Below are 25,544 nucleotides of genomic sequence, written 5' to 3'. Positions count from 1 at the left end.
CGAGCCAATGTCTTAAATACACTGAACAAAAATATAAATGAAACATGGAACAATGTCCATGATTTTACTGAGTTGATCAGGCTGTTGATTTTGGCCTGTGGAATGTTGTCCCACTCCTCTTAAATGGCTTTGCTAAGTTGCTGTATATTGGCGGGAACTGGAACAGGCTGTCATACACGTGGACCCAGAGCAGCCCAAACATGCTCAATGGGTGACATGTCTGAGTATGCAGGCCATGGAAGAACTGGGACATTTTCAGATTCAAAGAATTGCGTACAGATCCTTGCGACACGGGGCCTTGCATTATCATGCTGTAACATGAGGTGATGGCAGTGGATGAATGGCACGACAATGGACCTTAGTATGTTGTTACAGTATCACTGTGCATTCAAATTGCCAACGCTAAAATGCCATTTTGTTCACAGCCACCATGTGGAGCAGGACATTAACATCAGCAAACCGCTCACCCACACAATGCCAAACACGCGGTCTACCATCTGCCCTGTATAGTTGAAACTGGGATTAATCTGTGAAGAGAACACTTCTCCAGCTTGCCAGTGGCCATCGAAGGTAAGCATTTGCCCACTGAAGTTGGCTATGATGCCAACCTGCAGTCAGATCAAGACCATGGTGAGGACGATGTGCACGCAGATGAGCTTCCCTGAGACGGTTTCTGACAGTTTGTGCAGAAATTCTTTGGTTGTGCAAACCCACAGTTTCTTCAACTGTCCGGGGGCTGGTCTCAGACGAGGTGAAGAAGTCGAATGTGGAGGTCCTGGGCTTGCTTGGTTACATGTGGTCTGCAGTTGTGAGGCCGGTTGGACGTACTGCCAAATTCTCTAAAACAACGTTGGAAGAGGCTTATGGTAGAGAAATGAACATTCAAATCTCTGGCAACAGCTCTGGTGGACATTCCTGCAGTCAGCATGCCAATTGCACGCTCCCTCAAAACCTGAGACATCTGTGGCATTGTGTTGTGTGACAAAACTGCACATTTTAGAGTGGCCTTTTATTGTTCCCAGCACAAGGTGCACCTGTGTAATGATCATGCTGTTTAATCAGCTTCTTGATATGCCACACCTTTCAGGTGGAAGGATTAACATGGCAAAGGAGAAATGCTCACTAACAGTGATAAACTAATAAACTAATTTGTGCTTAACATTGGAGAGAAATACGTTTTTTGTGCATATGGAACATTTCTGGGACATTTTATTTAAACTCATGAAACATGGGACCAACAGTTTGCATGTTGCATTTTATATTTTTGTTCAGTATTGTTGAACATGTTATTACTCCAAAGTCGTGAAAGTGATAAACTGACACGTTTTCCTTTTTTGTCAACAACAACTTTATATCAAAGGAGGGCCTCTGATTTGACAGCCTGCAAATGCGCAGTTGGCGCTCGACAACCATTAGACCCTTACCTTTATTATGAACTGGGTGGTTCGAGCTCTGAATGCTGATTGGCTGACAGCCATGGTATCAGACCGTATACCATGGGTATGACAAAACATTTTATTTGTACTGCTCTACTTACATTGGTAACTAGTTTATAATAGCAATAAGGCACCTCAGGGTTTTGTGATTTATGGCCAATTTTCCCACGGCTGAGGGCTGTGTCCAGGCACTCCGCATTGCGCTTAAGAACAGCCCTTAGCCGTGGTATATTAGCCATATACCACACCTCCTTGGGCTGTATTGCTTAATTATAGGTCAGTGGCTTATCTAGCCGATGATGCCATCATCCGGGAGAGTAGATTATTCATATGAACACAAGCTCTTGTTTATACTTACGCTTCCAGAGTAGAATGAAAGAAGAGTTTGTATGTTACGTATACAGAATGTAGTACAACAGAAACAGAGCTAGGTCTGGACACTCCTCCATCCACCACCCCCTTCCATTCACTTGACATATACTAGCCTGAATCCAACTGTCTTGTTGACACTTTGGAGGATCTCATCTTTAGTAATGGGAAGTGTCAGATGATTGTTGTGCCGGAGGCATTCAGCTGTCAGGTGAGGCAGAAGTGTCTGTTGGTGTACGAGTGCTTTACTTCATTTCAAAGAGCATGACTAAAAAAATAACCTCCACAGTGACAGATATCTCTGGGGTGTGCGTGTGCGTGTCTCTCTCTCTCGTTCCCTCTCTGACATGTGTCTTGTCTCCTCACAACAGGATGACTTCACATGGAACAGCATGTCAGGGCTGAGCGTGCGCCTGAAGCCGGTGCTCCTCCAGAGCCTCTCAGAGTTGGAGAGAGTCCGCCTGCAGGATGTGGCCTTCAGCAGGCTGCTCCAGGACTACGACCTGGGTTGCCAGATCACCATCCCCAAAGGTACTCTACTACTCAGGCCTGGAAGCCATCTAACAGTCAGCCACTATCTCCTGATTCCTCCCTTCAGATTCCCATACAGTGAGCAAAGCTATTTGTTCCCAGGCCCTTGGCGAGAAGTTCTTGTTACAACATGTCTAAATATTACTCAACAGACACTAACTCCAAAACAGAATGTAATGTATCATTGCTAGTTAATCCTGCATGTTAGTGTTGGTATAAGACAGAAATTTGTAAAACCATTTTTTATCTAATTTATTCAAGTGTATTCAATTACGTTTTGTATAGAAGAAAGTAATTTGAAAGTACTGTATGTAGCTAGAAGTATATATTTTTGCCGTGGTGTGAGGTTGTATGTGTTCAACCTTTGGTCTGTTTCTTGTCAGCCGGGCTCTCTCACAGATAGGGTTGCAAAGGGGGGGTAGATTAATGGAAACGTTCAAAGTTTACCAGTAATCTACCCCAATTTTGGTATCTTTCAAGGATTTTTTAAAATATACAATCTGAATATGATCTCTCTTTTGTCGCTGAGCAGGAAATGCAAACCTGTAGTGTATTCAACGTTTAAACTGGTGTTCGTGAGAGTCTCAGCTTTCCACAGAGGGGTCATATTTTTGTGTTTAGGCCAAACCATTTGGACGCTACAGATGTTTTCGTGAGAAGACAGATTTTCAGGATGTCTCATGGTCTGACAAACACCGCTCTGGCTCTGCCACCTTTCTCCGCAGAGGTGGCAGGGTGATGTCAGAGGATGTGGTGGATTGAGACATAGCCCATGCAAAGAACCAGATATCTCTAGTTTAAACAGACAGATTTTTATGGGGATGTTTGTATTATGTTAATTAGATTTCCACGGGGGCATGGAAATTGTAGGCCAAGGGTTAAAAAGGCTTCTATAGTTTGTCCTTTCCACTATAAAATGCCAGACTTGATTTGCCCTAAAGAAAAATATATCAACCCTACAAAAAAATGTCCATTACTTATAATTTGATTTGATTTATTAGGCTCCCCATTAGCTGACGCCAATGGTGACGGCTAGTCTTACTGGGGTCCGACACAACGTAACAGACATAACAGACAAAATCATTTACAATTTACATTAAAAAATATATATTTACATGTAGTGTGTGTGTGTGTGTGTGTGTGTGCGCATCTATCAGTCAGTACATACACACAACAAGTAGGTCACATGGGGGAGAGGCGTTGTGCCGTGAGGTGTTGCTGCAGGATTATTTTCCTTCTGTAGCAGACTGGCTCAAATTAAGATCCTAACACCGTATGTAATATCACAATACATCTAGTGGCTCATTTGAGTACTTGAGATGATCCCAGGGGTCTGTAATAGTCCTCTGTGTGGCCTTATCGCATGTGGTCATATCACATGAAACATGTAAACCATTGGCATTTAATAAAAGTTTCAGCATGAAATAAACTTGATTTCCTTCTTTGTTTTTACCAGCTTAAATCTATTTTACTATGTCAGTATGTATTTGTTGTCAATGTTTTGGTGTCAAACTGATGGCAGTTGTGAAAAAATACAATAGTTTGAAGAGTTAATTGAAAATAACACCATAGTTGTAAAGGTTTTCTTCCGTCGAAGGAGAGTCGGACCAAAATGCAGCGTGGTAATTTCCATACATGTTTATTAGACGAAAACACGAACAAAACAAAAACGGACCGTGAAAACCTATACAGCCTATCTGGTGACTACAAACACAGAGACAGGAACAATCACCCACGAACACTCAAAGAATATGGCTGCCTAAATATGGTTCCCAATCAGAGACAACGATAATCACCTGCCTCTGATTAAGAACCGCCTCAGGCAACCATAGACTTTCCTAGACAACCCTACTCAGCCACAATCCCATTACCCACTAAAATCCCAATACAAAAACACACCACAAAATAAACCCATGTCACACCCTGGCCTGACCAAATAAAGAAAGAAAACACAAAATACTAAGACCAAGGCGTGACAATAGTTGATAAGATTATTTTTTCATTCATTAGGCTATTTTCTCTTGAACCTGTGATCTATCTACTAGAATCGCATGGACAATATGGACACAGATATAATAAATGAACACCATATTTTTTTAATTTTTACAGTCATTCAAGTATAAATTACCAAAGTTACAATAGATTTTCTGTTAATTACCAGAATTACTGAAGATGCTGGTAACTTTGGCAAATTACCAGTAGCTTTGCGACCCTAGCAAGAATAATTAACTGTTGGAAAAACACATTAAATGTAATTTGAATAGTAGCAGACTTTAAATTCACCCTGTCTACATATGGATTGAGTCAGGTAAGACAGGACAGTAAAGGCAGACATGTTTGTGTGGAAAGTCACATATGACCTCCATAGTGCAATTGAAAGAAGACTATTAACTAGGATTCACATACCACATTTTAAATACGACATGATTTAAGCTTGGGTTGTCTGTTTAAGGAGATTTTGAAGCCTCTTTCAGATTGTGACGAGAACATTGGTATATGGAAATGTAATATTGAGTCCCGAAGTGACATGTAACAAGTATGGTAATATCCGGTAGAAAGTTAGGAAGTCTTGTATAACATCTGTGTTCTTTCTTTTCTTAGATGGTCAAAAGCATAAGAAGTCACTCAGGAGGAAGTTGGATTCATTGGCCAAAGAGAAGAGTAAAGAAAAAGGTACTTTCCAACCCAGTGAAGATTAACACGGCTCCTTTCAGTTCAAGGCTGTGGGATAGTCACTGAGTCCTTTATACCTTTCCCACTGGTAAAAAAAAGAAATGGTTGAATCAACGTTGTTTCCACGTCATCGACGTAAAATAATTGTATCTCTTTTCCACCCAACTCTTAACCTAAATCCAATGACAGAGTGACATTTGTTTGTTGATTTCACATTAAATTCACTTTATGTAAATGCAATGTGCACATTATGTGACTTCAGAAATGTAAATCTAAACTAGATATTCAACTGACTTCTGTTCCCAGTGGGTTGTTGTTGTCCAGCTGGGCTCTGTTTTCTCACACACTGGCCCGGCCAGCCGTTGACAGTGGAGAACTGACTCTTTGATCCATTTCACTGGAGTTCACTGGAGCAGGCATTCTCAGCTGTTTCTACCTGCCGAGCTCTCAGAGAAAACATACAGTAGAAGGGGCTGCTTCAATAATTGCACTGCCGACTGCTGCCCTGCCCCCTGCAACAATGTTCGTACACAGGAATGTGAGTTCTCTCTGTCGGCTGAGCGGTCAAGGAAACAACAAAAACCAATCTTGAGAGGTGGCTCAGTCATCACAGCCTATCCTCGGGCATGGACAGCCCTATCCCACTCTCCCTCTCTTTTCTCTCCCTGTGTATGAAGAGAAAAATCCCCAACTATGCGTCCCCTGACAGGATAGTGGATACATAGTGGGGATATTGTTTAGGTTAAACACTACATTTCCCCAAGAATCTATAGTGTCTGGTTGTTGTTTTTTCAATTAGAGTCCCTACGGGAAATTTAAAGAAGGCAAAAAAGGAGGCATGGTTAATAGCCATGCAGGCTTTTTGGCAAGTACAGTTACAGTAGATTTTTACTTCATACTCCCCATAAGGTAGATGTTGCTTTGATTTCCCCTTCCAAATGGCTCATTCATCCCCCCTCTTCTCCCCTGTAACTATTCCCCAGGTCGTTGCTGTAAATGACAATGTGTTCTCAGTCAACTTACCTGGTAAAGTAAGGGTTAAATCAAATGAAATACTTTGAAGCAAGTGTATGGATTTATGATTGAATTGAAGCTAATGATGAAGATTAACTTTCCTTTTTCTGTCCCTCCTGCCCACCACAGAGTCTATGCCCCAGGCATTCGGTATAACGCTGTCGCAGGTGATCTCTAACGACCGTGCCCAGAAGCAGCGTCAGGAGCTCCAGACCCAGCGAGAGGAGCACCGGGACGCCAGTGACCTGGTGTGCTCCCTCTTGCGCCTCACCTCCTGGAGGAGCACTAAGGACAAGGAGCTGTCCAGCAGCAACTCCTCCCTCAGTTCCAACTCCGAAACGCCCAATGAGTCCCCTTTGCCCAACACGCCCGAGGCACCACCACGCACATGCAGGAGGGTAGGTTTTTACATGTGTGGGCTGTTCTCACAAACCCACATCAGGAGCCTGAATGTATTCTGGTTGAGGGGCCCACCTACCTCTCTGGCAAAACATTTTAGATGCCCACTGTTGATGGCGGACAGAAAAATGTGTATATTTGTAAAGTACATTTTCTGCAATTCTACATGGGGCATAGAGAAAATGTTGCAGTTTCAAAGCACATTTTCTGCAATTCTACTCATTTTGCCATAGGGCTGAGAATAAAATGTGCAGTTTTATAGCTAATTTCCTGAAATTATACACATTTTCCATGACTTATGCCATATTAAGATCTATGAGAGTGACACACAACATTTATGTAAACCCCTGGAGGTCAGGGTCCCTGCGTCCCTGGTTAGTAATTTGACCAGGATTAGTACAAGTTTAGATAGCTGGCTAGCAGGGTTGGGCTCAATTCAGAATTTTGGAATTCAGTCTCATCCAACCCATGAGATTAAATTCGAATTGATTCGCCCACACCCGACATGATGTAGAATCTGAATTTTTGTTTGATTGACAGGAAGTACAATTTAATGCAGTGCAATTCAAAGAAATTCCACTCAGTCATAGAACATGGGAGTTTCCTTGAACTTGACAGGTCACACTCCCAGATACCAAAGAATGTATCACTTTTCTCTGAAAACAATGTTCATATACTCTTTTAATCTTAGTGCTTAGAATGGTGTATTATATTTCCACCAACCATTTAATTTGTTTGGCTTCTTTTTGAAGGCCTCAGGGTCAACTTCAGATTTAAACTAATACATTCTGGGAATGTTGGTGTTTTCCCCATATTGAACTAAATGTATGTGATTAATGAAATATAATAACCACAACTTATAAAATAATAACTTTTTGTTTCATGTAAAAACAAAAATCAACAATGTTTGATGTTTTTATTGACAAAACATTAGGAATACCTTCCTAATATTGAGTTGAACCCCTTTTGCCCTCAGAACAACCTCAATTAATTGTGTTCCACAGGGATGCTGGCCCATGATGACTCCAATCCTTTCCACAGTTGTGTCAAGTTGGCTTGATGTATTTGGGTGATGGACCATTCTTTATGCACAAGGGAAATTGTTGAGAGTGAAAAACCCAGCAGCGTTATAGTTTTTTACTCACTCAAACCGGTGCACCTGGCACCTACTACCATTCCCTGTTCAAAGGAACATAAATATTTTGATTTGCATTCACCCTCTGAATGGCACACATACACAATCCATGTCTCAATTGTCTCGAGGCTTTAAAATCCTTCTTTATCCTGTCTTCTACACTGATTGAAGTGTGATTTAACAAGTGACATGGATAAGGGATCATAGCTTTAACCTGGATTCACCTGGTCAGTCTATGTCATGGAAAGAGCAGGTGTTCCTAATGTTTTGCACACTGAGTGTATAATACACCTAATACAGAATAGAAGAGACATTTGAATTCAATTCTTTACTTTACTTTAATTAAATTTGAAAAGCAATTCTGTATCCAGTTTACTACTTCAATTCAAGAATTTAATTGGAATTTATGAGGCTTACAACTTGAGGGGCAAAGGTAGAAATACTGTTGGCCATCCTCCCACTTCACTTCACTATGCTTTCCACTGTATATAATCCATCGTTCTATGCCATGCACTTGATGCTATGCTAGCCGCCGTATGCTATCCATCACCTCTCCATATGTTGGTACTGTTCTTACACCAAGGGTTGTAAACCAAAATTATTTACCAATCGTTTTGTTATGAACAGAACCCCCAAAAATGTTTTGTTCCATTCCACTGTTCCGACCAGCAAAATAAAGTTCTGGACCGGTTAAAATCTTTTAGACCCACAGAATTATACCAACAAAGGAGCAGCTTTTCTGAAGTAACTTTTAATGTTGTTGAACTTCAGAGAGATGGGTTAACTAACGTTGGACCAAAGCTAGCCCTTGATCATGACTCTCAGTTCCATTACATTACACATAATACCTCCTAATGCCGAGTTTTCGAGAGCTAGACCAAAGCTTGCTGACAAGCTAGCTAACTAACAAGCTTGTGTGTGCAGAGCAGCACTAAAATTAAATCACATCTTATCTTTTGGTAGTTAATAAATCCAATGTGAAACGTAATAACTTTAATATCATTAACTAGCTTTGAAAAAGTTCAGAATTGTTCTCTAATAGAAAATCTCTCCCTAATTTCTGAATCAGGCCTGTAACTTCAGAAGACTATGCATGCTTCAGAGGGAGGGGAGGGGCAGGTAGCCTACACACAGCATCTGCCATTTTGTCTTTGATTGACATGCTTCAGTTATATTTTCAGGATGACATTTAAAACGTTCTAAATGTCATCCTGAAATGTAGCTGAAGCATTTAAAATGTCAACTTGAAATAGAGAAAGCCCTGCCTCCAGCTGTTTGCTTAGAAATTCTAGGGACAATTAGGAGACTTGCTTATTGTGACCGTAGCATACGTGTAGGTAAGATAGGTAGGAGATAGTTGGAGCAAGCCCATGTGATGCTTTGTAGGTTAGCAGTAAAATCTTGAAATCAGCCCTTGCCTTAACAGGAAGCCAGTGTAGGGGGGCTAGCACTGGAGTAATATGATCAAGTTTTTTTGGTTCTAGTCAGGATTCTAGCAGCCATATTTAGCACTAACTGAAGTTTATTTAGTGCTTTATCCGGGTAGCCGGAAAGTAGAGCATTGCAGTAGTCTAACGTAGAAGTAACAAAAGCATGGATTAATATTTATGTATAATTTTTAGACAGAAAATGTCTGATCTTTGCAGTGTTACACATATGGAAAAAAGCTGTCCTTGAAACAATATTGATATGCTCATCAACAGAGAGATCAGGGTCCAGAGTAACGCCGAGGTCCTTCACAGTTCACATTATGTTTTCCGTTGACATCCTCAAGAGGTCAAATATATAGTGAAAACAATAGTGGTCCTAAAACGGAACCTTGAGGAACACCAAAATTGACTGGCAAAGATTTTCAGCTGGCAGGCAGCCAGACACTAGAATAAGTTTCTGAGTGACAGTGAGGGCTTTACATAGGCACTTTGCAGCATTTTTTGTTGGACTGGAAAACAATTCCCAGAATGTTAAAGAACGTTATTAACCGGTTCCTATGCTATAAAACTAATGGTTCAGTTCTGGAACAGTATAGATCCCTTTCGTTCTCTGTTCTGGTTCTGTTCCTCGAAAATGTTAGTTATTTTCTGTTTTTTGTCTCTGTTCCCTGAATCGGTTCCAACCCCTGACTCACTCAACCCTGTGTCTGTGTGTATCTGGCAAGGGAGGAGTGTCTGTGGATTACATCACTGACCTGGATGACAACCAGTCTCGTCTGCTGGAGGTCCTGCAGCTGTCTCTACCAGCCGAGACACCCAGCAACAAGAAGAAGCAGAAGGACAAGAATCTCAGCCTCAACCATATCTTTCGACAGGTGCCCAGGGTAGTGGAGAGCTGCTGCCTGTACCTGGAGAAACATGGTACATATACTGCAGTCGTTCTTAAGCATATTGTGCCCCAATTCAGAGTTGAGAAGCCAGGCAACTCAGACTTTCATGTAAATCATTCACTGAAGGCGATATAATTTGCAGAGGATTTAATCGTGACTGGATTAATCTACACCCTTTCCCTGTTGTTACAGCAAACTTGTCCTCTATTTCGCCATTTAATTTAGGTCTACAGACTGTTGGCATTTTCCGTGTAGGGAGCTCAAAGAAGAGGGTACGGCAGGTAAGGTTTCACTGGAAAATGCTGGTTGACAAGTAGATGAGTGCGCATTAAACACACTATGATTTTCGTAGTATGTTTCTAGTGTTAAACTGTGGTGGATGTTGTCTCGTGTCGTGTTGTTGTCTTCAGCTGAGAGAGGAATATGACCAGGGTGTGGAGATCCAACTGGATGAGGAGCACTGTGTCCATGATGTGGCTGCGCTGCTCAAGGAGTTCCTGAGGGACATGCCTGATCCCCTACTGACCAGGGAGCTCTACACCATGTGTGAGGAACCCACACACTCCCTTGCCTGGCTACACATCACATACTCACATGTTGCTAAGCCCATACTTCAAACCTCATACCGCAATAACACACAATCTCAGCGCCACACATCAAATAGCCTTCATCAACACCACGTGTGAACCTTGTATTTTATTTATATTTTTGCATGGTCTCTATGCACACTCACAGGAACCTACACACTCAAGCACACTGACACTCTAACACGCACATAACATGCACACACATTTATACTGACTACACGCACGCACACACAATCACATACAATCATCATTTACACTGCTGCTACTCTATTTATCATATCCTGATGCCTAATCACCTTACCCCTATATCTATATATCTCCCTCTATCACTCCAGTGTCCCTGCATATTTTAAATGTGGTATTGGAAACTGACCATGTATATAGCTTCTTATTTTCTCGTGTTCATCCTATTTTTTATTTGATTTATTGTGTGTTTTTGTTCTACCTTATGTTATTTTTAGTGTTACATTGATATTGATTACTGCATTGTTGGGTTTGGAGCTAGCAAGAAAGGCATTTCACTGTACTTGTGCACATGACATTAAAACTTGAACAGCCCACGCTGGCCCCATATCCCACATTCATGTACACTACATCCGCTACAGTGTATAACTCAAATGCTTTGCCACACTCTCAGCACAACACTTCACATAGCATTCATCAACTCCATGTGTAAAGGATGTTGAGTCACTCCTACACTGCTTAAGCCTGTTAATAAGACAGCTCACAATTCGCTCATAATTCATACAGCTAATTCCTACACAATCTCTATCGTTAAGCGAGGTCAACTTGTTCTGTAGCTGTAAGAAATGAGAGTGAGTTGTGATGAGGTTTATCGTGTCCTCCTCTGCAGTACTGGACCATTCAGACCAGGAGATCACCATGCAGCTGCTGATGTGCCTGCTCCCATCCTGCAACAGTGACACCCTTCAACGCCTCCTGGAGTTCCTGGCCACGGTGGCCGTCCATGCCCAGGACAGCCAGGACAGGGATGGACTGGAGGTAAGGGCAGGTACAGGCAGGATAGGACAGAGCAGGACAGGAGGACAGAACAGGGGAAGACAGGGCAGGACAGGAGGGCAGGACAGGACAGGAACGCTGGTTGGGATATCAGTAGTCTAATAAAATGGCTGAAGTTTACTGTCCTTTTCTCCCTTCGTCTGGAATCAAATTTCATGAATGTTGTAGTAGTACACCCAATGTTGGGTATTTGATATCCATGACAAGGTCATAGTCATCTTTTGAAATACTGGCAGCATTTTACATTCCAGCACGGAATACATGGTTAATAACATGCAGTAGTAGTACTTCTGCCAAACCGAAACTAGAGCAGAGTGGAGTACATGTTGAGGATCCATTGACATTCTGATGGACAGACAAGGCTTTATTCATGTTGACAGGGCATGTTAAGTGCAAATTCATTCCCACACTCCTCTCAGTTTGTGAATATGTCTACACATTTGGGTGAGACAGGAGAAGTCTTCAAGTCAGCCGTGTGCATGAATTGTGTTCCTTTGCTACCACAACAATCACTTATAAGACTGTGGTTATTCTTCATTCAACTTAAAGAAAGACTTATAAAGTCATCTGAAGTTTTTATTCATCGTCACCTTGAATAATCTTTCAAATTTAACATCCGTCATTGTAGCTTTCGGTATAATCCTGAAATGTTTCCTGTAATCGCAAACGGTCAGAGGAAAATTCCTTGCAATCACGCACCAAGGCCTGTGAGTTTTGAGGCTGAGGGGCTGCTGGTCAGACCGCCAGAATGAAATAAATTCAAACTTCTTCATCCTGTTATCACTGGGTATTTCGTGACGATGCATAACAGCTTTAATCCTACCGAGCAGAAGGAGCTCAGGTATGCCAGCGCAGTTAGGAGAGCTTCCCAGAAAGGTGTGTGTGTGTGTGTGTGTGTGTGTGTGTGTGTGTGTGTGTGTGTGTGTGTGTGTGTGTGTGTGTGTGTGTGTGTGTGTGTGTGTGTGTGTGTGTGTGTGTGTGTGTGTGTGTGTGTGTGTGTGTGTGTGCTCATCGTTTTAGTGTCAAATCCAGCATTGTCCACTTTAGATCACAGGGAACAAGATGACATCGCTCAACCTGGCCACCGTCTTTGGGCCGAACCTTCTACACAAGCAAAAGAGCTTGGACAAGGAGTTTGCTGTGCAGAGTTTTGCCCGTGCCGAGGAGAGTACAGCCATCATAGGCGTGGTACAGAGGATGATCAACACATACGAGACCCTCTTCATGGTAAGCTATCTCTTATGGAAAACGCTAGAACATGGCTCCAATGGACGGATAGATAAGCTTTTATCACAGTAGATAGACGACAGGGTAAAAAAGTGGCACAGCTGACAAAGAATTTCACTCTCTTAGTCACTGCTCCCCATTCCAGGAAGAGTTGTGTTTAGAAGAATTCTCAAGCTTAATAGAGTGGCTCCATCTAATGAAATGTAAACATGACATTTATACATTTTCGAGAAGGCTTAAGCCTCGTTAAACCAAGACCCAGTACAGAGAGGCTTAATGAACTTGTGCCGTTGTTTTTCACTCCTGTGCGTGTCCTTTTAATGTCTAAGAAAAGGATAACTAAACACTTTTTGGAACATGGATTATTTTTTAAAATTAAAACAACATTGAATTTAGCCTTTCCTACCTATAGAAACGCATTGAATAACACATACATAAAGGGCAAAAGAAGACAGTCAAAAAATACATCATAAAGTTTTGACGTGTCTGTCCTATCTAGAAGATATAAGAAAGCTCAGGACATGTTTTTGTTTGTTTCTCAAAACGACCTCCATACTACCATTCATTTGTATAGGTTACCTTCAGACGGGTCCCATGACACTTGTGGGGGTCATAGAGCAAAAACACCATCATGTTCGTGAGAGTCTCATCATTCCATAGAGTGGTCATATTAGTTTTGTAGGCCAAACCGTTCGGAAGCTATAGACACTTTTGTGAGAAGACCAATTTCAGGGCTGTCTCATGGTCTGACGAACACCGTTGTAGCTCAGCCAGCTTCCACCGCAGATGCAGAAGGCTGACATAGGTGGATGTGGTGGACTGAGACGCATCCCATGCAAAAAACTGATATCTCTAGTTTAAACTGACAGATTTTGATGGGGATTTTTTTATTATCTTACTTAGATAGACGCACAGGTGTAGACTCTTAAGGAATATTATTACAGTCTCCTTTCGGACCAAGCTTTTTTTTTCTTAGAGGCAATCCGCAAAAATCTGAGGGATGGACCTGGAGAAATGTAAACACTCTTAAATTCATAAACAGAGCAAGGATTGACCATCCAAGATATACAAATGATAGTTTTTGTATATTTTGAGGCAATAAATAGTATTTGTTTACATTTACAAGGTTTAAAAACATTGGAGTAAAATAAGTTTATATTTTAGTTTCTGATAGGGTACAACAGTTGAATTTAGCTCATGAGGCATTTATAAGTTATATTCGTCAAGAACCAGTGAGTATGGATGTAGCAACTGTGGATGACCTGTTTAACCTAGCTCTATTTTTCTTAACCTTAGTCTGTAGGACCTTCCAACACAAAAACATGTTAGCCTGTACACAACATTCTCTTGGCCATTGTTTAATCTAAGCAATAATCTAATATGAGCATGCGTTAACATATGGTACTGTAGTTTCAAACTGTACATGAACTGCTGTAAATCTTGAGCGATATTATCAATCTCTTGACACATCCTTGCGTCAGTTCTTGTAATTTAGTGTTTCAGAGTACATATTTACAGTGAATTCGGAAAGATTTCAGACCCCTTGACTTATCCACATTTTGTTACGTTACAGCCTTATTCTAAAATGGATGAAATAGTTTTTTTCCCCCTCGTCAATCTACACACAATACCCCATGATGACAAAACAAAATCAGGTTTTTAGAAATGTTTGCTAATTAATACAAAATACAAAACTGAAATATCACATTTACTTAAGTATTCAGACCCTTTACTCAGTACTTTGTTGAAGCACCTTTTGGCAGAGATTACAGCCTTGGTATGATGCTACAAGCTTGGCACACCTGTATTTGGGGAGTTTCTCCCAATGTTCTCTGCAGATCCTCTCAAGCTCTGTCAGGTTGGATGGGGAGCATCGCTGCGTAGCCATTTTCAAGTCTCTCCAGATATGTTTGATCGGGTTCAAGTCCGGCCACTGATTGGGCCACTCAAAGACATTCAGAGACTTGTCCCGAAGCCACTCCTGCATTGTCTTGCCTGTATGCTTAAAGACGTTGCCATGTTGAAAGGTGCACCTTCACCCCAGTCTGAGGTCCTGAGCGCCCGGGAGCAGATTTTCATCAAGCATGCTGCCAACACCATGCTTCACCGTAGGGGTGGTGCCAGGTTTCCTATTGACGTGACGCTTGGCATTCAGGCCAAAGTGTTCAATCTTGGTTTCATCAGACCAGAGAATCATGTTTCTCATGGTCTAGGAGTCTTTAAATGCCTTTTGGCCAACTCAAAGTGGGATTTAATGTGCCTTTTACTGAGGAGTGGCTTCCGTCTGGCCAGTCTACCATAACGGCCTGATTGGTGGAGTGCTGCAGAGATGGTTGTCCTTCTGGAAGTTTCTCCCATCTCCACAAAGGAACTCTAGAGCTCTGTCAGAGTGACCATCGGGTTCTTTGTCACCTCCATGACCAAGGCATTTCTCCCCCATTTCTGCTCAGTTTGGCCGGGTTGCCAGCTCTAGGAAGAGTCTTGGTGCTTCCAAACTTCTTCCATTTAAGAATGATGGAGGCCACTGTGTTTTTGGGGACCTTCAATGATGCAGAAATGTTTTGGTACTTTTCCCTAGATCTGTGTCTCGACACAATCCTGTCTCTGAGCCCGACGGGCAATTCCTTCGACCTGATGACTTTGTTTTGCTCTGACGTGCACTGTCAACTGTGGGACCAGGTGTGTGCCTTTCCAAATCATGTCCAACCAATTGAAATTTTCTACAATCAAGTTGTAGAAACATCTTAAGGATGATCAATGGAAACATGACGCATCTGAGCTCAGTTTCGAGTCTCATAGCAAAGGGTCTGAATACTTATGTAAATGAGGTATTTCTGTTTTTTTATTCTTTATACATATGCAAACATTTCTACAGACCTGTTTTCACTTTGTCATTATAGGTATTGTCTGTAGACTGATGAAGATTTTTTTTTAAATCAATTTTAGAATAAGGCCGTAACGAAACAATTGTGGAAAAAGTCAAGGGGTCTGAGTACTTTCCGAATGCACTGTACATTATTGTGTCAATATCTGGCTCAAAAGTTGGCCTACATCTGAGCAGCTGATTGTTTCTTGAGGGAGTTACTGTACATATCCAGTTTAAGCTAACACAGAATGAGATAGATGTACCAACTCAGTTAAATTCAGATGTCCAGTTAAAGATGTTGTATTTCTGGCCCTCCCAGGTGCCTCCTGACCTGCAGAATGAGGTTCTAATGAGTCTGCTGGAGACGGATCCTGATGTGGTGGATTACCTACTGCGGAGGAAGGCTTCTCAGCACTCGTGAGTGTGTGGCCTTCTGTGTGCTTCGATGGCCTTGCACTATGGCCTTCTGAACGCAGTGCAGTGCGGTTCGTGTGTGTGCGTACGTACGTGCGCTGAACAGGGCGGCACTGAAGTTGGGCAAAGCTTAATTTAATGCAAATCTTCTGCTATATTGTGGTGCGAGGAACTAATCGAAGCTCAACATACTGTATGTAGCTTCCAATCCCTGCTGGATTGGTTTACATTGGCTGTTGATATGTAGCACTACCTAGCATGCCTACTAGCTTGTTAGCACCCACGTGAGGGTAAAGTTACTCCTATATAGAGTATCTCAGTCTGGAGTAAAAGGATAAAGTGGCTCGCGCTCAGCTCGCCCAGACCAAAAGTTACACTTCCAGTGTAGCAGGTAAAAATATTAACTTGTTTTGAGACACCTTGTCTCAAATTGTTTTCAGTTTGTTTGATTTCAGTTTAAAAATACCCTGCCAAATGGGACAGCCACAGAGCATGCTCAACTTGCCCAACTCCATAACTGCCATAAATCATCCGTATTACACTTGAACAATGGGAATGAACCAGAAAGATCCGTTTTGGGCATTGGAATTCCTTACAGCTTTGTTGTTTCCAGTAAAAAAAACGAACACTTGGAGCAACTTTAGAGCTCAACTTGGCCTACTGCTCAGTTCACTTGCTCCAGGCAATAGGGCAACCCTTACAGGTGAATGGAAACACTTCAGGAAGTAAAGCTAAGCAAAGAAATGTATTTCATCCACTAATACTAAACATGTGCATTTAACATAGAAACATCTCTATTTTGGGGATTTTTATATAAAAAACAGTTTATTAGAAATATGTGTAGAGCTCTTGAATTGCCCCTATTAATGACTGACGCCAGTGTGTCATTGTCAGAATTGAGAAAATTGTGAGTTTTAGTGCGGGACTGAAAGGCAATGAATGCTGCCACCGGGAGGTGCTTCGCCTCTACTGGACCTAAAAGTTTTCTCACAACTTTGACATTGAGATCAGGATAACAATAGTAAGGTAAGAAACTGTATACAATTCGTTTTTATGTGGGTAATTATAATCTGTCCATTTTCAAGTAATTTTTCCGATTGATGAAATTAGCCTGTGAAATGAACTTCTGATACAAGCCGAATAGTCAGTCAGCCAAAAACGAGACGACTTAGCTAGCTAGCTAGCCTACACGATTTAGCTCATCTCTTGCCTTTGTCTTTTTTTATTTAAATTTGCTTTGACACAGTAACTGTACAAAATAAAATGCTTAAAGAGCATTTGTCATTGGTATTAGCTAAGAGCTCAAGTGAACAACCTAGTGTCTGATTCAATTTGTGTCAACCACAACTAAGAGAGGGCTGCTGCAGGATTGTTATTTTACTAGTAAAATGTATGATACCTATATAATTATTAGCTAGATAGCTAGCTATGTAATCAGTTATCTCATTAGGTGTCTGATTCCTAAAAATAGTAAGCAAGAATTAATGGAACCTAAGCCTGAAGCCTAAGCCTTATGATGACAGTTAGCTAATATCTATGACTGGTATTCATTCTGGTCTAGCTGGTAACTTTTAATGATTTACGTAGTGCCATAATTTCCTATGACCGAAAACATCTTCAGGACATCAGAACTGCGATCACTAACATTGATTTGGACGAAAATGTCTACTTTAACAAGCTCTGGACATTCTGCTTACTCGGGACCAGGCCCTAATCCCCTGGACTCAAAATAATTAACGGGACCTAAACTATAATATTCATTGTTTCTCAGAGTCGTGATTGAATGCAGACATACAGTTGAAGTCGGAAGTTTACATACACTTAGGTTGGAGTCATTAAAACTCCACAAATTTCTTGTGGATGTACCTGTGGATGTATTTCAAGGCCTACCTTTGAACTCAGTGCCTCTTTTCTTGACATCATGGGGAAATCAAAAGAAATCAACCAAGACCTCAGAAAACAATTGTAGACCTTCACAAGTCTGGTTCATCCTTGGGAGCAATTTCCAAATGTCTGAAGGTACCACGTTTATCTGTACAAACGATAGTACGCAAATATAAACACCATGGGACCACTCAGCTGTCATACCACTCAGCTGTCATACCGCTCAGACGCGTTCTGTCTCCTTGAGATGAATGTACTTCGGTGCGAAAAGTGCAAATCAATCTCAGAATAACAGCAAAGGACCTTGTGAAGATGCTGGAGGAAACGGGTACAAAAGTATCTATATCCACAGTAAAATGAGTCCTATATCGACAACCTGAAAGGCCGCTCAGCAAGGAAGAAGCCACTGTTCCAAAACCACCATAAAAAAGCCAGACTGCACATGGGGAGAAAGATCATATTTTTGGATAAATGTCCTCTGGTCTGATGACCCCAAGCATACTTCCAAAGTTGTGGCAAAATGGCTTAAGGACAACAACGTCAAGGTATTGGAGTGGCCATCACAAAGCCCTGACCTCAATCCTATAGAAAATTTGTGGTCAGAACTGAAAAAGCGCGTGCGAGCAACGAGGCCTACAAACCTGACTCAGTTACACCAGCTCTTATTAGGAGGAATGGGCCAAAATCCACCCAAATTATTTTTGGAATCTTGTTGAAGGCTACCCGAAATGTTTGACCGAAGTTAAACAATGCAATGCATTGCAATGCTATCAAATACTAATTGAGTGTATGTAAACTTCTGACCCACAGGGAATGTGATGAAAAAAATTAAAGCTGAAGTATAATTCTCTCTACTATTATTCTGACATTTCACATTCTTAAAATAGTGGTTATCCTAACTGACCTAAGACAGGGAATTTTTACTAAGATTAAATGTCAGGAATTGTGAAAAACTGAGTTTAAATGTAGTTGGCTAAGGTGTATGTAAACTTCCAACTTCAACTGTAGATATAAATCTTGCTGGTGCTTCTATTCATCGTCAAAACCGATCTCTAATATTAAGGAAATCTCTAGTTTTTGCTCACCTGTGTTCGACTACTGGATGATAAGATGCAGAACATACTATTTACCGGTCAAGTTTTTATCTATAATTTTTGAAGCTGTCTATTTACCATCACAAACCGATGCTGACACTAAGACTGTAATCATCCTGCTTACTAGCAAAAACTCAAACAGGAATTACCAGTGACGCACTCAGTACGGAAGTGGTCCCATGAAGCAGATGCTAAACTATAGGACTGTTTTGCTAGCACAGACTGGAATATGTTCTGGGATTCGTCAGATGACATTAAGGAGTTTACCACATTAGTCACCAGCTTCATTAATAAGTGCGTCGACAATGTCATCCCCACAGTGACCATACAAACGTACCAGGGTTTCCGGGAACCAGTAATAGGTGACTTTTGCCCCAAAATCATTAGAAACACAGGTCAATTGTCCAATTGGACCCACTCCAATATGCATACCGCCTCAACAGATCCACAGATGACACAATCTCTATTGCACTCCACACTGCCCTCACCTACCTGGACAAAAGGAATACCTATGTAAGAATGCTGTTCATTGACTACAGCTCAACATTCAACACCATAGTCCCCTCCAAGCTCATCACCAAGCTCAGGACCTTTATCTTTAACTCTGCATTGTTGGAAAAGGACCCATAAGTAAGCATTTAGCAGTTAGTCTACAGCTGTTGTTTATGAGGCATGTGACAAATCAAATGTAATTTGTTTTATAATAATCTCTCTCTCTCTGTCTGTAGGACACTGGTGGACTGTCGATTCTCAGACACTGTAGACATGTCACCTGTGCACCAGGCAGTCTATGGAGGCTGTCCCCATGGTATCAATGGCAAACAGTGGCTGGAGAGACTGGACATCATGCTGCTGAGGCTGAAGACAAGGTTGAGGGACAATCACACCCTCACCCTCGCAGTCTACTTGGGGACACATCCGCACTGGAGGATGTCCCTCCCCATTATCATCAACCATCACTCCTGTGTTCCAATGGCACATTGTGTTAGCTAATCCAAATTTACCATTTTGAAAGGCTAATTGATCATTAGAAAACCCAGCATCCCGGAGTTGCCTTTTCACTGTTGACGTTGAGACTTGTGTTTTGCGGGTACTCAACGTCAACAGTGAAAAGGCAACTCTGGGATGCTGGGTTTTCTAATGATCAATTAGCCTTTCAAAATGCTAAACTTGGATTAGCTAACACAATATGCCATTTGAACACAGGAGTGATGATTGCTGATAATGGGCCTCTGTACGCCTATGTAGATATTCCTTTAAAAAATCAGCCGTCTCCGGCTACAATAGTCATTTACAACATTAACAATGTGTACACTATAATTTGATGTTATTTTAATGTATCAAAAATGTGCTTTTCTTTCAAAAACAAGGACATTTCTAAGTGACTCCAAACTTTTGAACGATAGTGTGTATTTGTATTCCAGATTCTGACATTGCTTGTACTGATATTTCTTAATTTTCATTTTTTTGGATTTGTGTGTATTGTTTCTTTTGCAAGGCTGGAGACTTTGCAATTCAGAGCTCCCAATTTCTAACACGTATGGACCCAGAACCTAATCATGCAGCTGACCAGATGATACCAAATTAAGATTTTAGTTTTGGGTTAACTGAGATTATACTGCTCTAAGGAGTGAATGGAATCCACACTTTGATTTTGGTAGAAAAGTCACTGCAGGGAAAGCTTATGTTAGCATTTCAGACAAAAAAAAAGTTTTTATTCAGCATAGAGTGTATGTGAAGTTATACATCAAACTATTACAACAGTGTAACTGTTTTGGAATAAAATGGTTTTAAACATCCTCTGTATTCTGTGCTTATTGTTTAACCATTGACACTGTATGTTCTAGGTGCAATGTTGAGACCTTAAGGAGCATCAGGTACTGCTGGAATGTCTATCAATGGCATGTGCTCCTTTTTGGGAGAAATTACACTGGTCACTCCAAAGATTTATGAAGTATTTTTAAAGTATAAATAGCCCACTTTAGATGAGACCGTGGGCAAAAATATGTGGTTTATAAAGGCCTTTTTCAAACATGTTATGAATGATCTTATAAATCATTATTAAATACTTTGAAAGTTGTTTATAAATGTCTGACTAAAGAGGTTAACATGTACAAATGTGTGAGTAATGATTAATACATTATTTGCTCATCAATTATAATTGCTTTATATGGAACTACAAATCCCCCCTCTTATCTGTACATTATGGCATACTTTGTAACTAGGGCGCAGATTCTTCATAATGTCTCTCCTCTTTCCAATAGTGGTCCAGGCCTGCTGCTGATGAGGCACTGCTCCAGTGACTCCAACAAGGCCTCCAGTGCGGATGTGTCCCCCTATGAAATGAACTCTCCAGTGCTGTCGGAGCTCTTGCTCTCCCAAGACCAGGGGGACAGCAGCCCCCTCTCTGACAAGCTCTTCAAGGTCCCTGAGCAGTAGACACTGGTGGGCCACGTCAAAGGTTGTCCCAGCGACAGCTACAGTACCACTCACCCTCCACAGGCAAAGGGGAAAGAGAAAGGGGAATATACCTAGTCAGTTATACAACTGAATGCATTCAGCTAAAATGTATCTTCCGACATTTAACCCAACCCCTCTGAATCAGAGAGGTGCGGAGCTGCCCAATGATCAAGTTGTTGACCATTTCATCTCTGAAAATAGCACTAATACACTGTATTGTATATTGCTGCTTAATATGAAGAATATTTCAGATTTTTCTATTAGACAAACCTGATTAACATTTCTGGGGTGTCTGGCATTCCTCTCTAAGGAAAAGGTTTATGGATCATCATATCACTGGTACGTTCATTGTCTTTGAATAGCATGTCTCATTCTTTGTTCTTTGAAACTCTGCAACCTAGAATAAATTACATGTTCACTAGGTGGAGATAAGACTTTGATTATGTGTAAATGGTTTCCCCCAGTTTCCCATGACGACGTTTCAAAATGCAGCTCTTGTGGCTCATTGGAGGGACTCGACGGTCACCAAGGTAACAACAGCAAACAGCGTGTCAGATGAACTTACACCTCAATTGGTATGCCTGAGTGCAGGCCACATCCCCCAGTGACTTGCTGCAGCAGTAGCCCTCTGACGAAGAGAGGGCAGAGATTGGAGGATACAGACCTGTTATTACTTCACTGACCACCGGGCCAACCAGGGGGCTGCAGCCCAGAGGACATTGCGCTAATGGGTGGAATGGGACAGCCTGCCAGTCCCTCCCTCTGAGGCAGGCCTGGCGGCAGGGTGAATAGAAGGCATCCCCCTTCCTACTCTGGACTGCTCAGAGGAACTTCTCCACACCTTCCCTCTAACTTTCCACGCATCAACCTGGGTGTGTGACCCAAACAGAATCCATAACTGCCCCCCCCAGGGCAGCAGCAGCCCTGGGCCCCAGACTGTGGCCCCTACGACCCCCTCTGGTCCTCTGTAAGGAAATGTGTCAGATAGGGCAGCTCCTATCAGCAGACAATGCACTCTACCAGAGAGTAGATGTGATGTTTATACGCACTCGCTCTAACTACTTCGTCGTTCTCTAAATTGTAGGTTAAACTTACTGAGTTGTGCCAATTGTCTGTGAGTGAATGTTGTCATTTCGCTCTTGATGTGTGTCTTACAGTTTTCATATTTCAGAAGTCTGACTCCAACACTTCGCCACTAAGACAGTACCCCAACAGAGATGCAAATTAGCATCACTGACATGATACTATTGTTTACCCATAGTATACTTCATTTTCTTTCCTTTGTTTTTTAATTTTTTATTTCAACTCAGAACAATGGTGTGAGAATGAATCTGAATGTATCCTAAACGTATTGGTACTAATAGCCTACATGTAATGCTTATATTTATATTGTAATATCACCCTGTGAGATATAATGCAGATATGCTATAACCAAAATAAAATACAACTTTCTTAGTGAAACATGAAATCCAATTATGTTTGATGCTGCAAGTGTCTGTGTTATTTGTATCTTGGTGGAGCTATTGCCAAACATGAAAATGGAATGTGTTTTTTGATAGGGATATTGAACTTAACTGTTTTGGTCACACTCTTTTTATAACTCATTTTACGCTTTTTATAACTCATTTTAATGTTTGTGGCCTTCTGTAAGTGATTGTAATAGTCTTTGATTTGTTCACGCATCCAAATAAAACAGTAACTGGCATCTATGTAACTGTTTAGATTATTTGAAGGGAAAAATGAAACTGGAAGATACAGAACATTATGAATGTAATTTCACATTACGGAGTATAGAAAAAGAGAAAAGCATCACTCAGTTTGTGCTCGAATGCCACTGTCATGAAATGTACCAAGCTAGTTTGTTTTTTTCTCCCCAATAATTGTTTTATAGCTTTTGAGGGGGAATGAAGGCACTGTACTATAAGATATAAATATGGTCATGACTTTCACTGAGTTTTTTCCCCGTTTGTTGTTTGAATATTTGCTGGGAAATATTGTTTGTTTGTCCTGACCAAACATTATGCCATAGTAACAACCACAGTATTGTCTCTGAGATGGCTAGTCATGCTAGTACGTTGCTAATGCTAATAGTCGTGCTTTGGTACCTTGTGCAACATCAGTATTGACATGTTTTTAATCTAATCAAGCTGCTTTAAGACTGTATTATTGCCAACTCGAACCCTTCTTCCGCCTGATTGTTTCACTGTATGTTCATTTTCCTATGACTTCCATGATGTGATATTAGTAATTTTATCATCTTGTTATCATCCTCTGTAAAACTATACATAGAAACTAAAAATGGCGCAGAAGATTATGTGGCAATAACCTCTTACTGTCTTTAAAATGCCTTTTAATTTCTACTTCACAGAGTTCTGTCAGTATGCTCCAACTACTACAAGTACTACAATGATTTATTCTCGCTCTTACTTCTTATGTGCCCATTCTGTGTAAAGGGAAGTCAGGAACAATGTGAGTGGTTCACACTCTAATGAACTGGAGCGGAAGGTGTCTCTTTGTGCAGCTTCTCCGCAGACTCCATAAAGATTTAATTCTGGCACATTTCAACACTGTAATGAAGTGCCGGAGCCGGAGCTGTCTGGTCTCTGAGAGACCCCTGTCACAAACCAGGAAGTGGACCAGAGGGTCCCAGACATAACCACAGGGAGTTCACCTCTCCTCTCCCCAGACTGGAACACAGGCAAACTCGCTTCCTGATTACTTGGCTTATCTTTTTATGGGTGGGGTGAGTTATCATGCCCAATCCTATATGGTCCTTTCGCCACTTAACTCTGTTTGCTTAAGGGTGGAGTATGATTTTTGTGAGATTATACTAAATATTTGAGCATATAGATGTTGTAAATTAAAATACAGTGTTTGTTGATGTTATTGTGACCTAGATTCAAATAATTTAATTGAACGGCCACAAGAGGGAACCATGACCAAACGGAATGTCCTGTTCTCGATGATCATGTTTTCCTGCGTTGCATATCTTTGAATTTGTTATTACAATAGGGACATTTAGGAATATTTCTAAATTATAACATTCTATCTTCACCATGGTTGCAATACCTATGTTATTTTGCTGAATATCCATAAATGGTTGTGTATCTTCCTTTTTGTAGGTTTTGGTTATTTACAGCGTGTCTCAGCTACTGTTGGATTGCAAAATGATCTATAATTTACCAAAGCATCCAGTAATTTTGGTCATGAACAGCAAATATGGCAATCAATTGTAACTTTGGTAATTTATACTGTAAAATGACTGTACAATGTACACATATTAATATATAGTATTAATTTATTATATCTGTGTCTATAATGTCATTGACTTTCTAGTAGTTAAACCATATGGAGCAAGAGAAAATCGCCTAATTAATGAAAAAGCATCCATTTTCATTATTTAACATTATTTTCAATTCACGCCGCAAATCTTCCAACTATTGACATTTTTTCCACAACTGCCACCAAAACATTGACAACAAATACATATTGACATAGTAAATAAATACAAGTTTGTAAAACATATTTTATGACGACACTCTCATATTAACCCATCAGAGCCTGGGCAGAGTCTAAGCCGGGGGAGGGGGTTCTACTAGGCTAAATGGAATTGTTTTAAGAAGTTCATACCAAGGATCCTTTAGCTATTTGATTTAGAATTTTAAGACCACTTGAGGTATCAACAAAATATACAGTGCTAGTCAAAAGTTTAGACACACCAATTCATTCAAGGGCTTTTCTTTATTTGTACTATTTTCAAAACTCTAATAATAGTGAGGACATCAAAACTATGAAATAACACATGGAATCATGTAGTAATTTTAGAATCTTCAAAGTAGTCACCCTTTACCTTACTGACAGCTTTGCACACACATGGCATTCTCTCAACTAGCTTCACCTGGAATGCTTTTCTAACAGTTTTTAAGGAGTTCCCACACATGCTGGCAATTGTTGGCAGCTTTTCCTTCACTCTGCGGTCAAACTCATCCCAAACCGTCTCAATCTGGTTGAGGTCAGGTGATTGTGGGGGCCAGGTCATCTGATGCAGCACTCCACCACACTCATTCTTGGTAAAGTAGCCCTTACACAGCCTGGTGTTGTGTTTGTTCATTGTT

The 25,544-nt window shown here is 41.0% G+C and overlaps 1 protein-coding gene and 1 long non-coding RNA gene across 2 annotated transcripts in view; both read left to right on the top strand.

Moving 5' to 3' along the window:
• The window catches only part of LOC118386090 (rho GTPase-activating protein 6-like), a 57,216-nt gene extending 34,082 nt beyond the window's left edge, over window positions 1–23,134 (top strand). Inside the window, exons 2-11 of the mRNA XM_035773498.1 lie at window positions 2,177–2,336; window positions 4,938–5,009; window positions 6,153–6,421; window positions 9,713–9,908; window positions 10,103–10,158; window positions 10,288–10,423; window positions 11,318–11,466; window positions 12,532–12,711; window positions 15,897–15,994; window positions 21,234–23,134. Coding sequence (XP_035629391.1) covers window positions 2,177–2,336; window positions 4,938–5,009; window positions 6,153–6,421; window positions 9,713–9,908; window positions 10,103–10,158; window positions 10,288–10,423; window positions 11,318–11,466; window positions 12,532–12,711; window positions 15,897–15,994; window positions 21,234–21,408 — 1,491 coding nt within the window. The 3' untranslated portion in view covers window positions 21,409–23,134. The remainder of the gene's footprint in view (window positions 1–2,176; window positions 2,337–4,937; window positions 5,010–6,152; window positions 6,422–9,712; window positions 9,909–10,102; window positions 10,159–10,287; window positions 10,424–11,317; window positions 11,467–12,531; window positions 12,712–15,896; window positions 15,995–21,233) is intronic.
• On the top strand, window positions 16,008–19,995 carry LOC127931070 (uncharacterized). The gene is made up of 3 exons (XR_008139689.1): window positions 16,008–16,694; window positions 16,886–17,017; window positions 19,698–19,995. It is a non-coding gene; the product is annotated as an uncharacterized LOC127931070 (long non-coding RNA).
• Window positions 23,135–25,544: the final 2,410 nt, after the last annotated feature.

Source organism: Oncorhynchus keta, chromosome 7 (genome assembly GCF_023373465.1).
Source record: "Oncorhynchus keta strain PuntledgeMale-10-30-2019 chromosome 7, Oket_V2, whole genome shotgun sequence".
Taxonomy (NCBI): domain Eukaryota; kingdom Metazoa; phylum Chordata; class Actinopteri; order Salmoniformes; family Salmonidae; genus Oncorhynchus; species Oncorhynchus keta.
The sequence above is the reverse complement of the archived record's forward strand: the minus strand, read 5'-3'. Positions and strand labels throughout refer to the sequence as shown.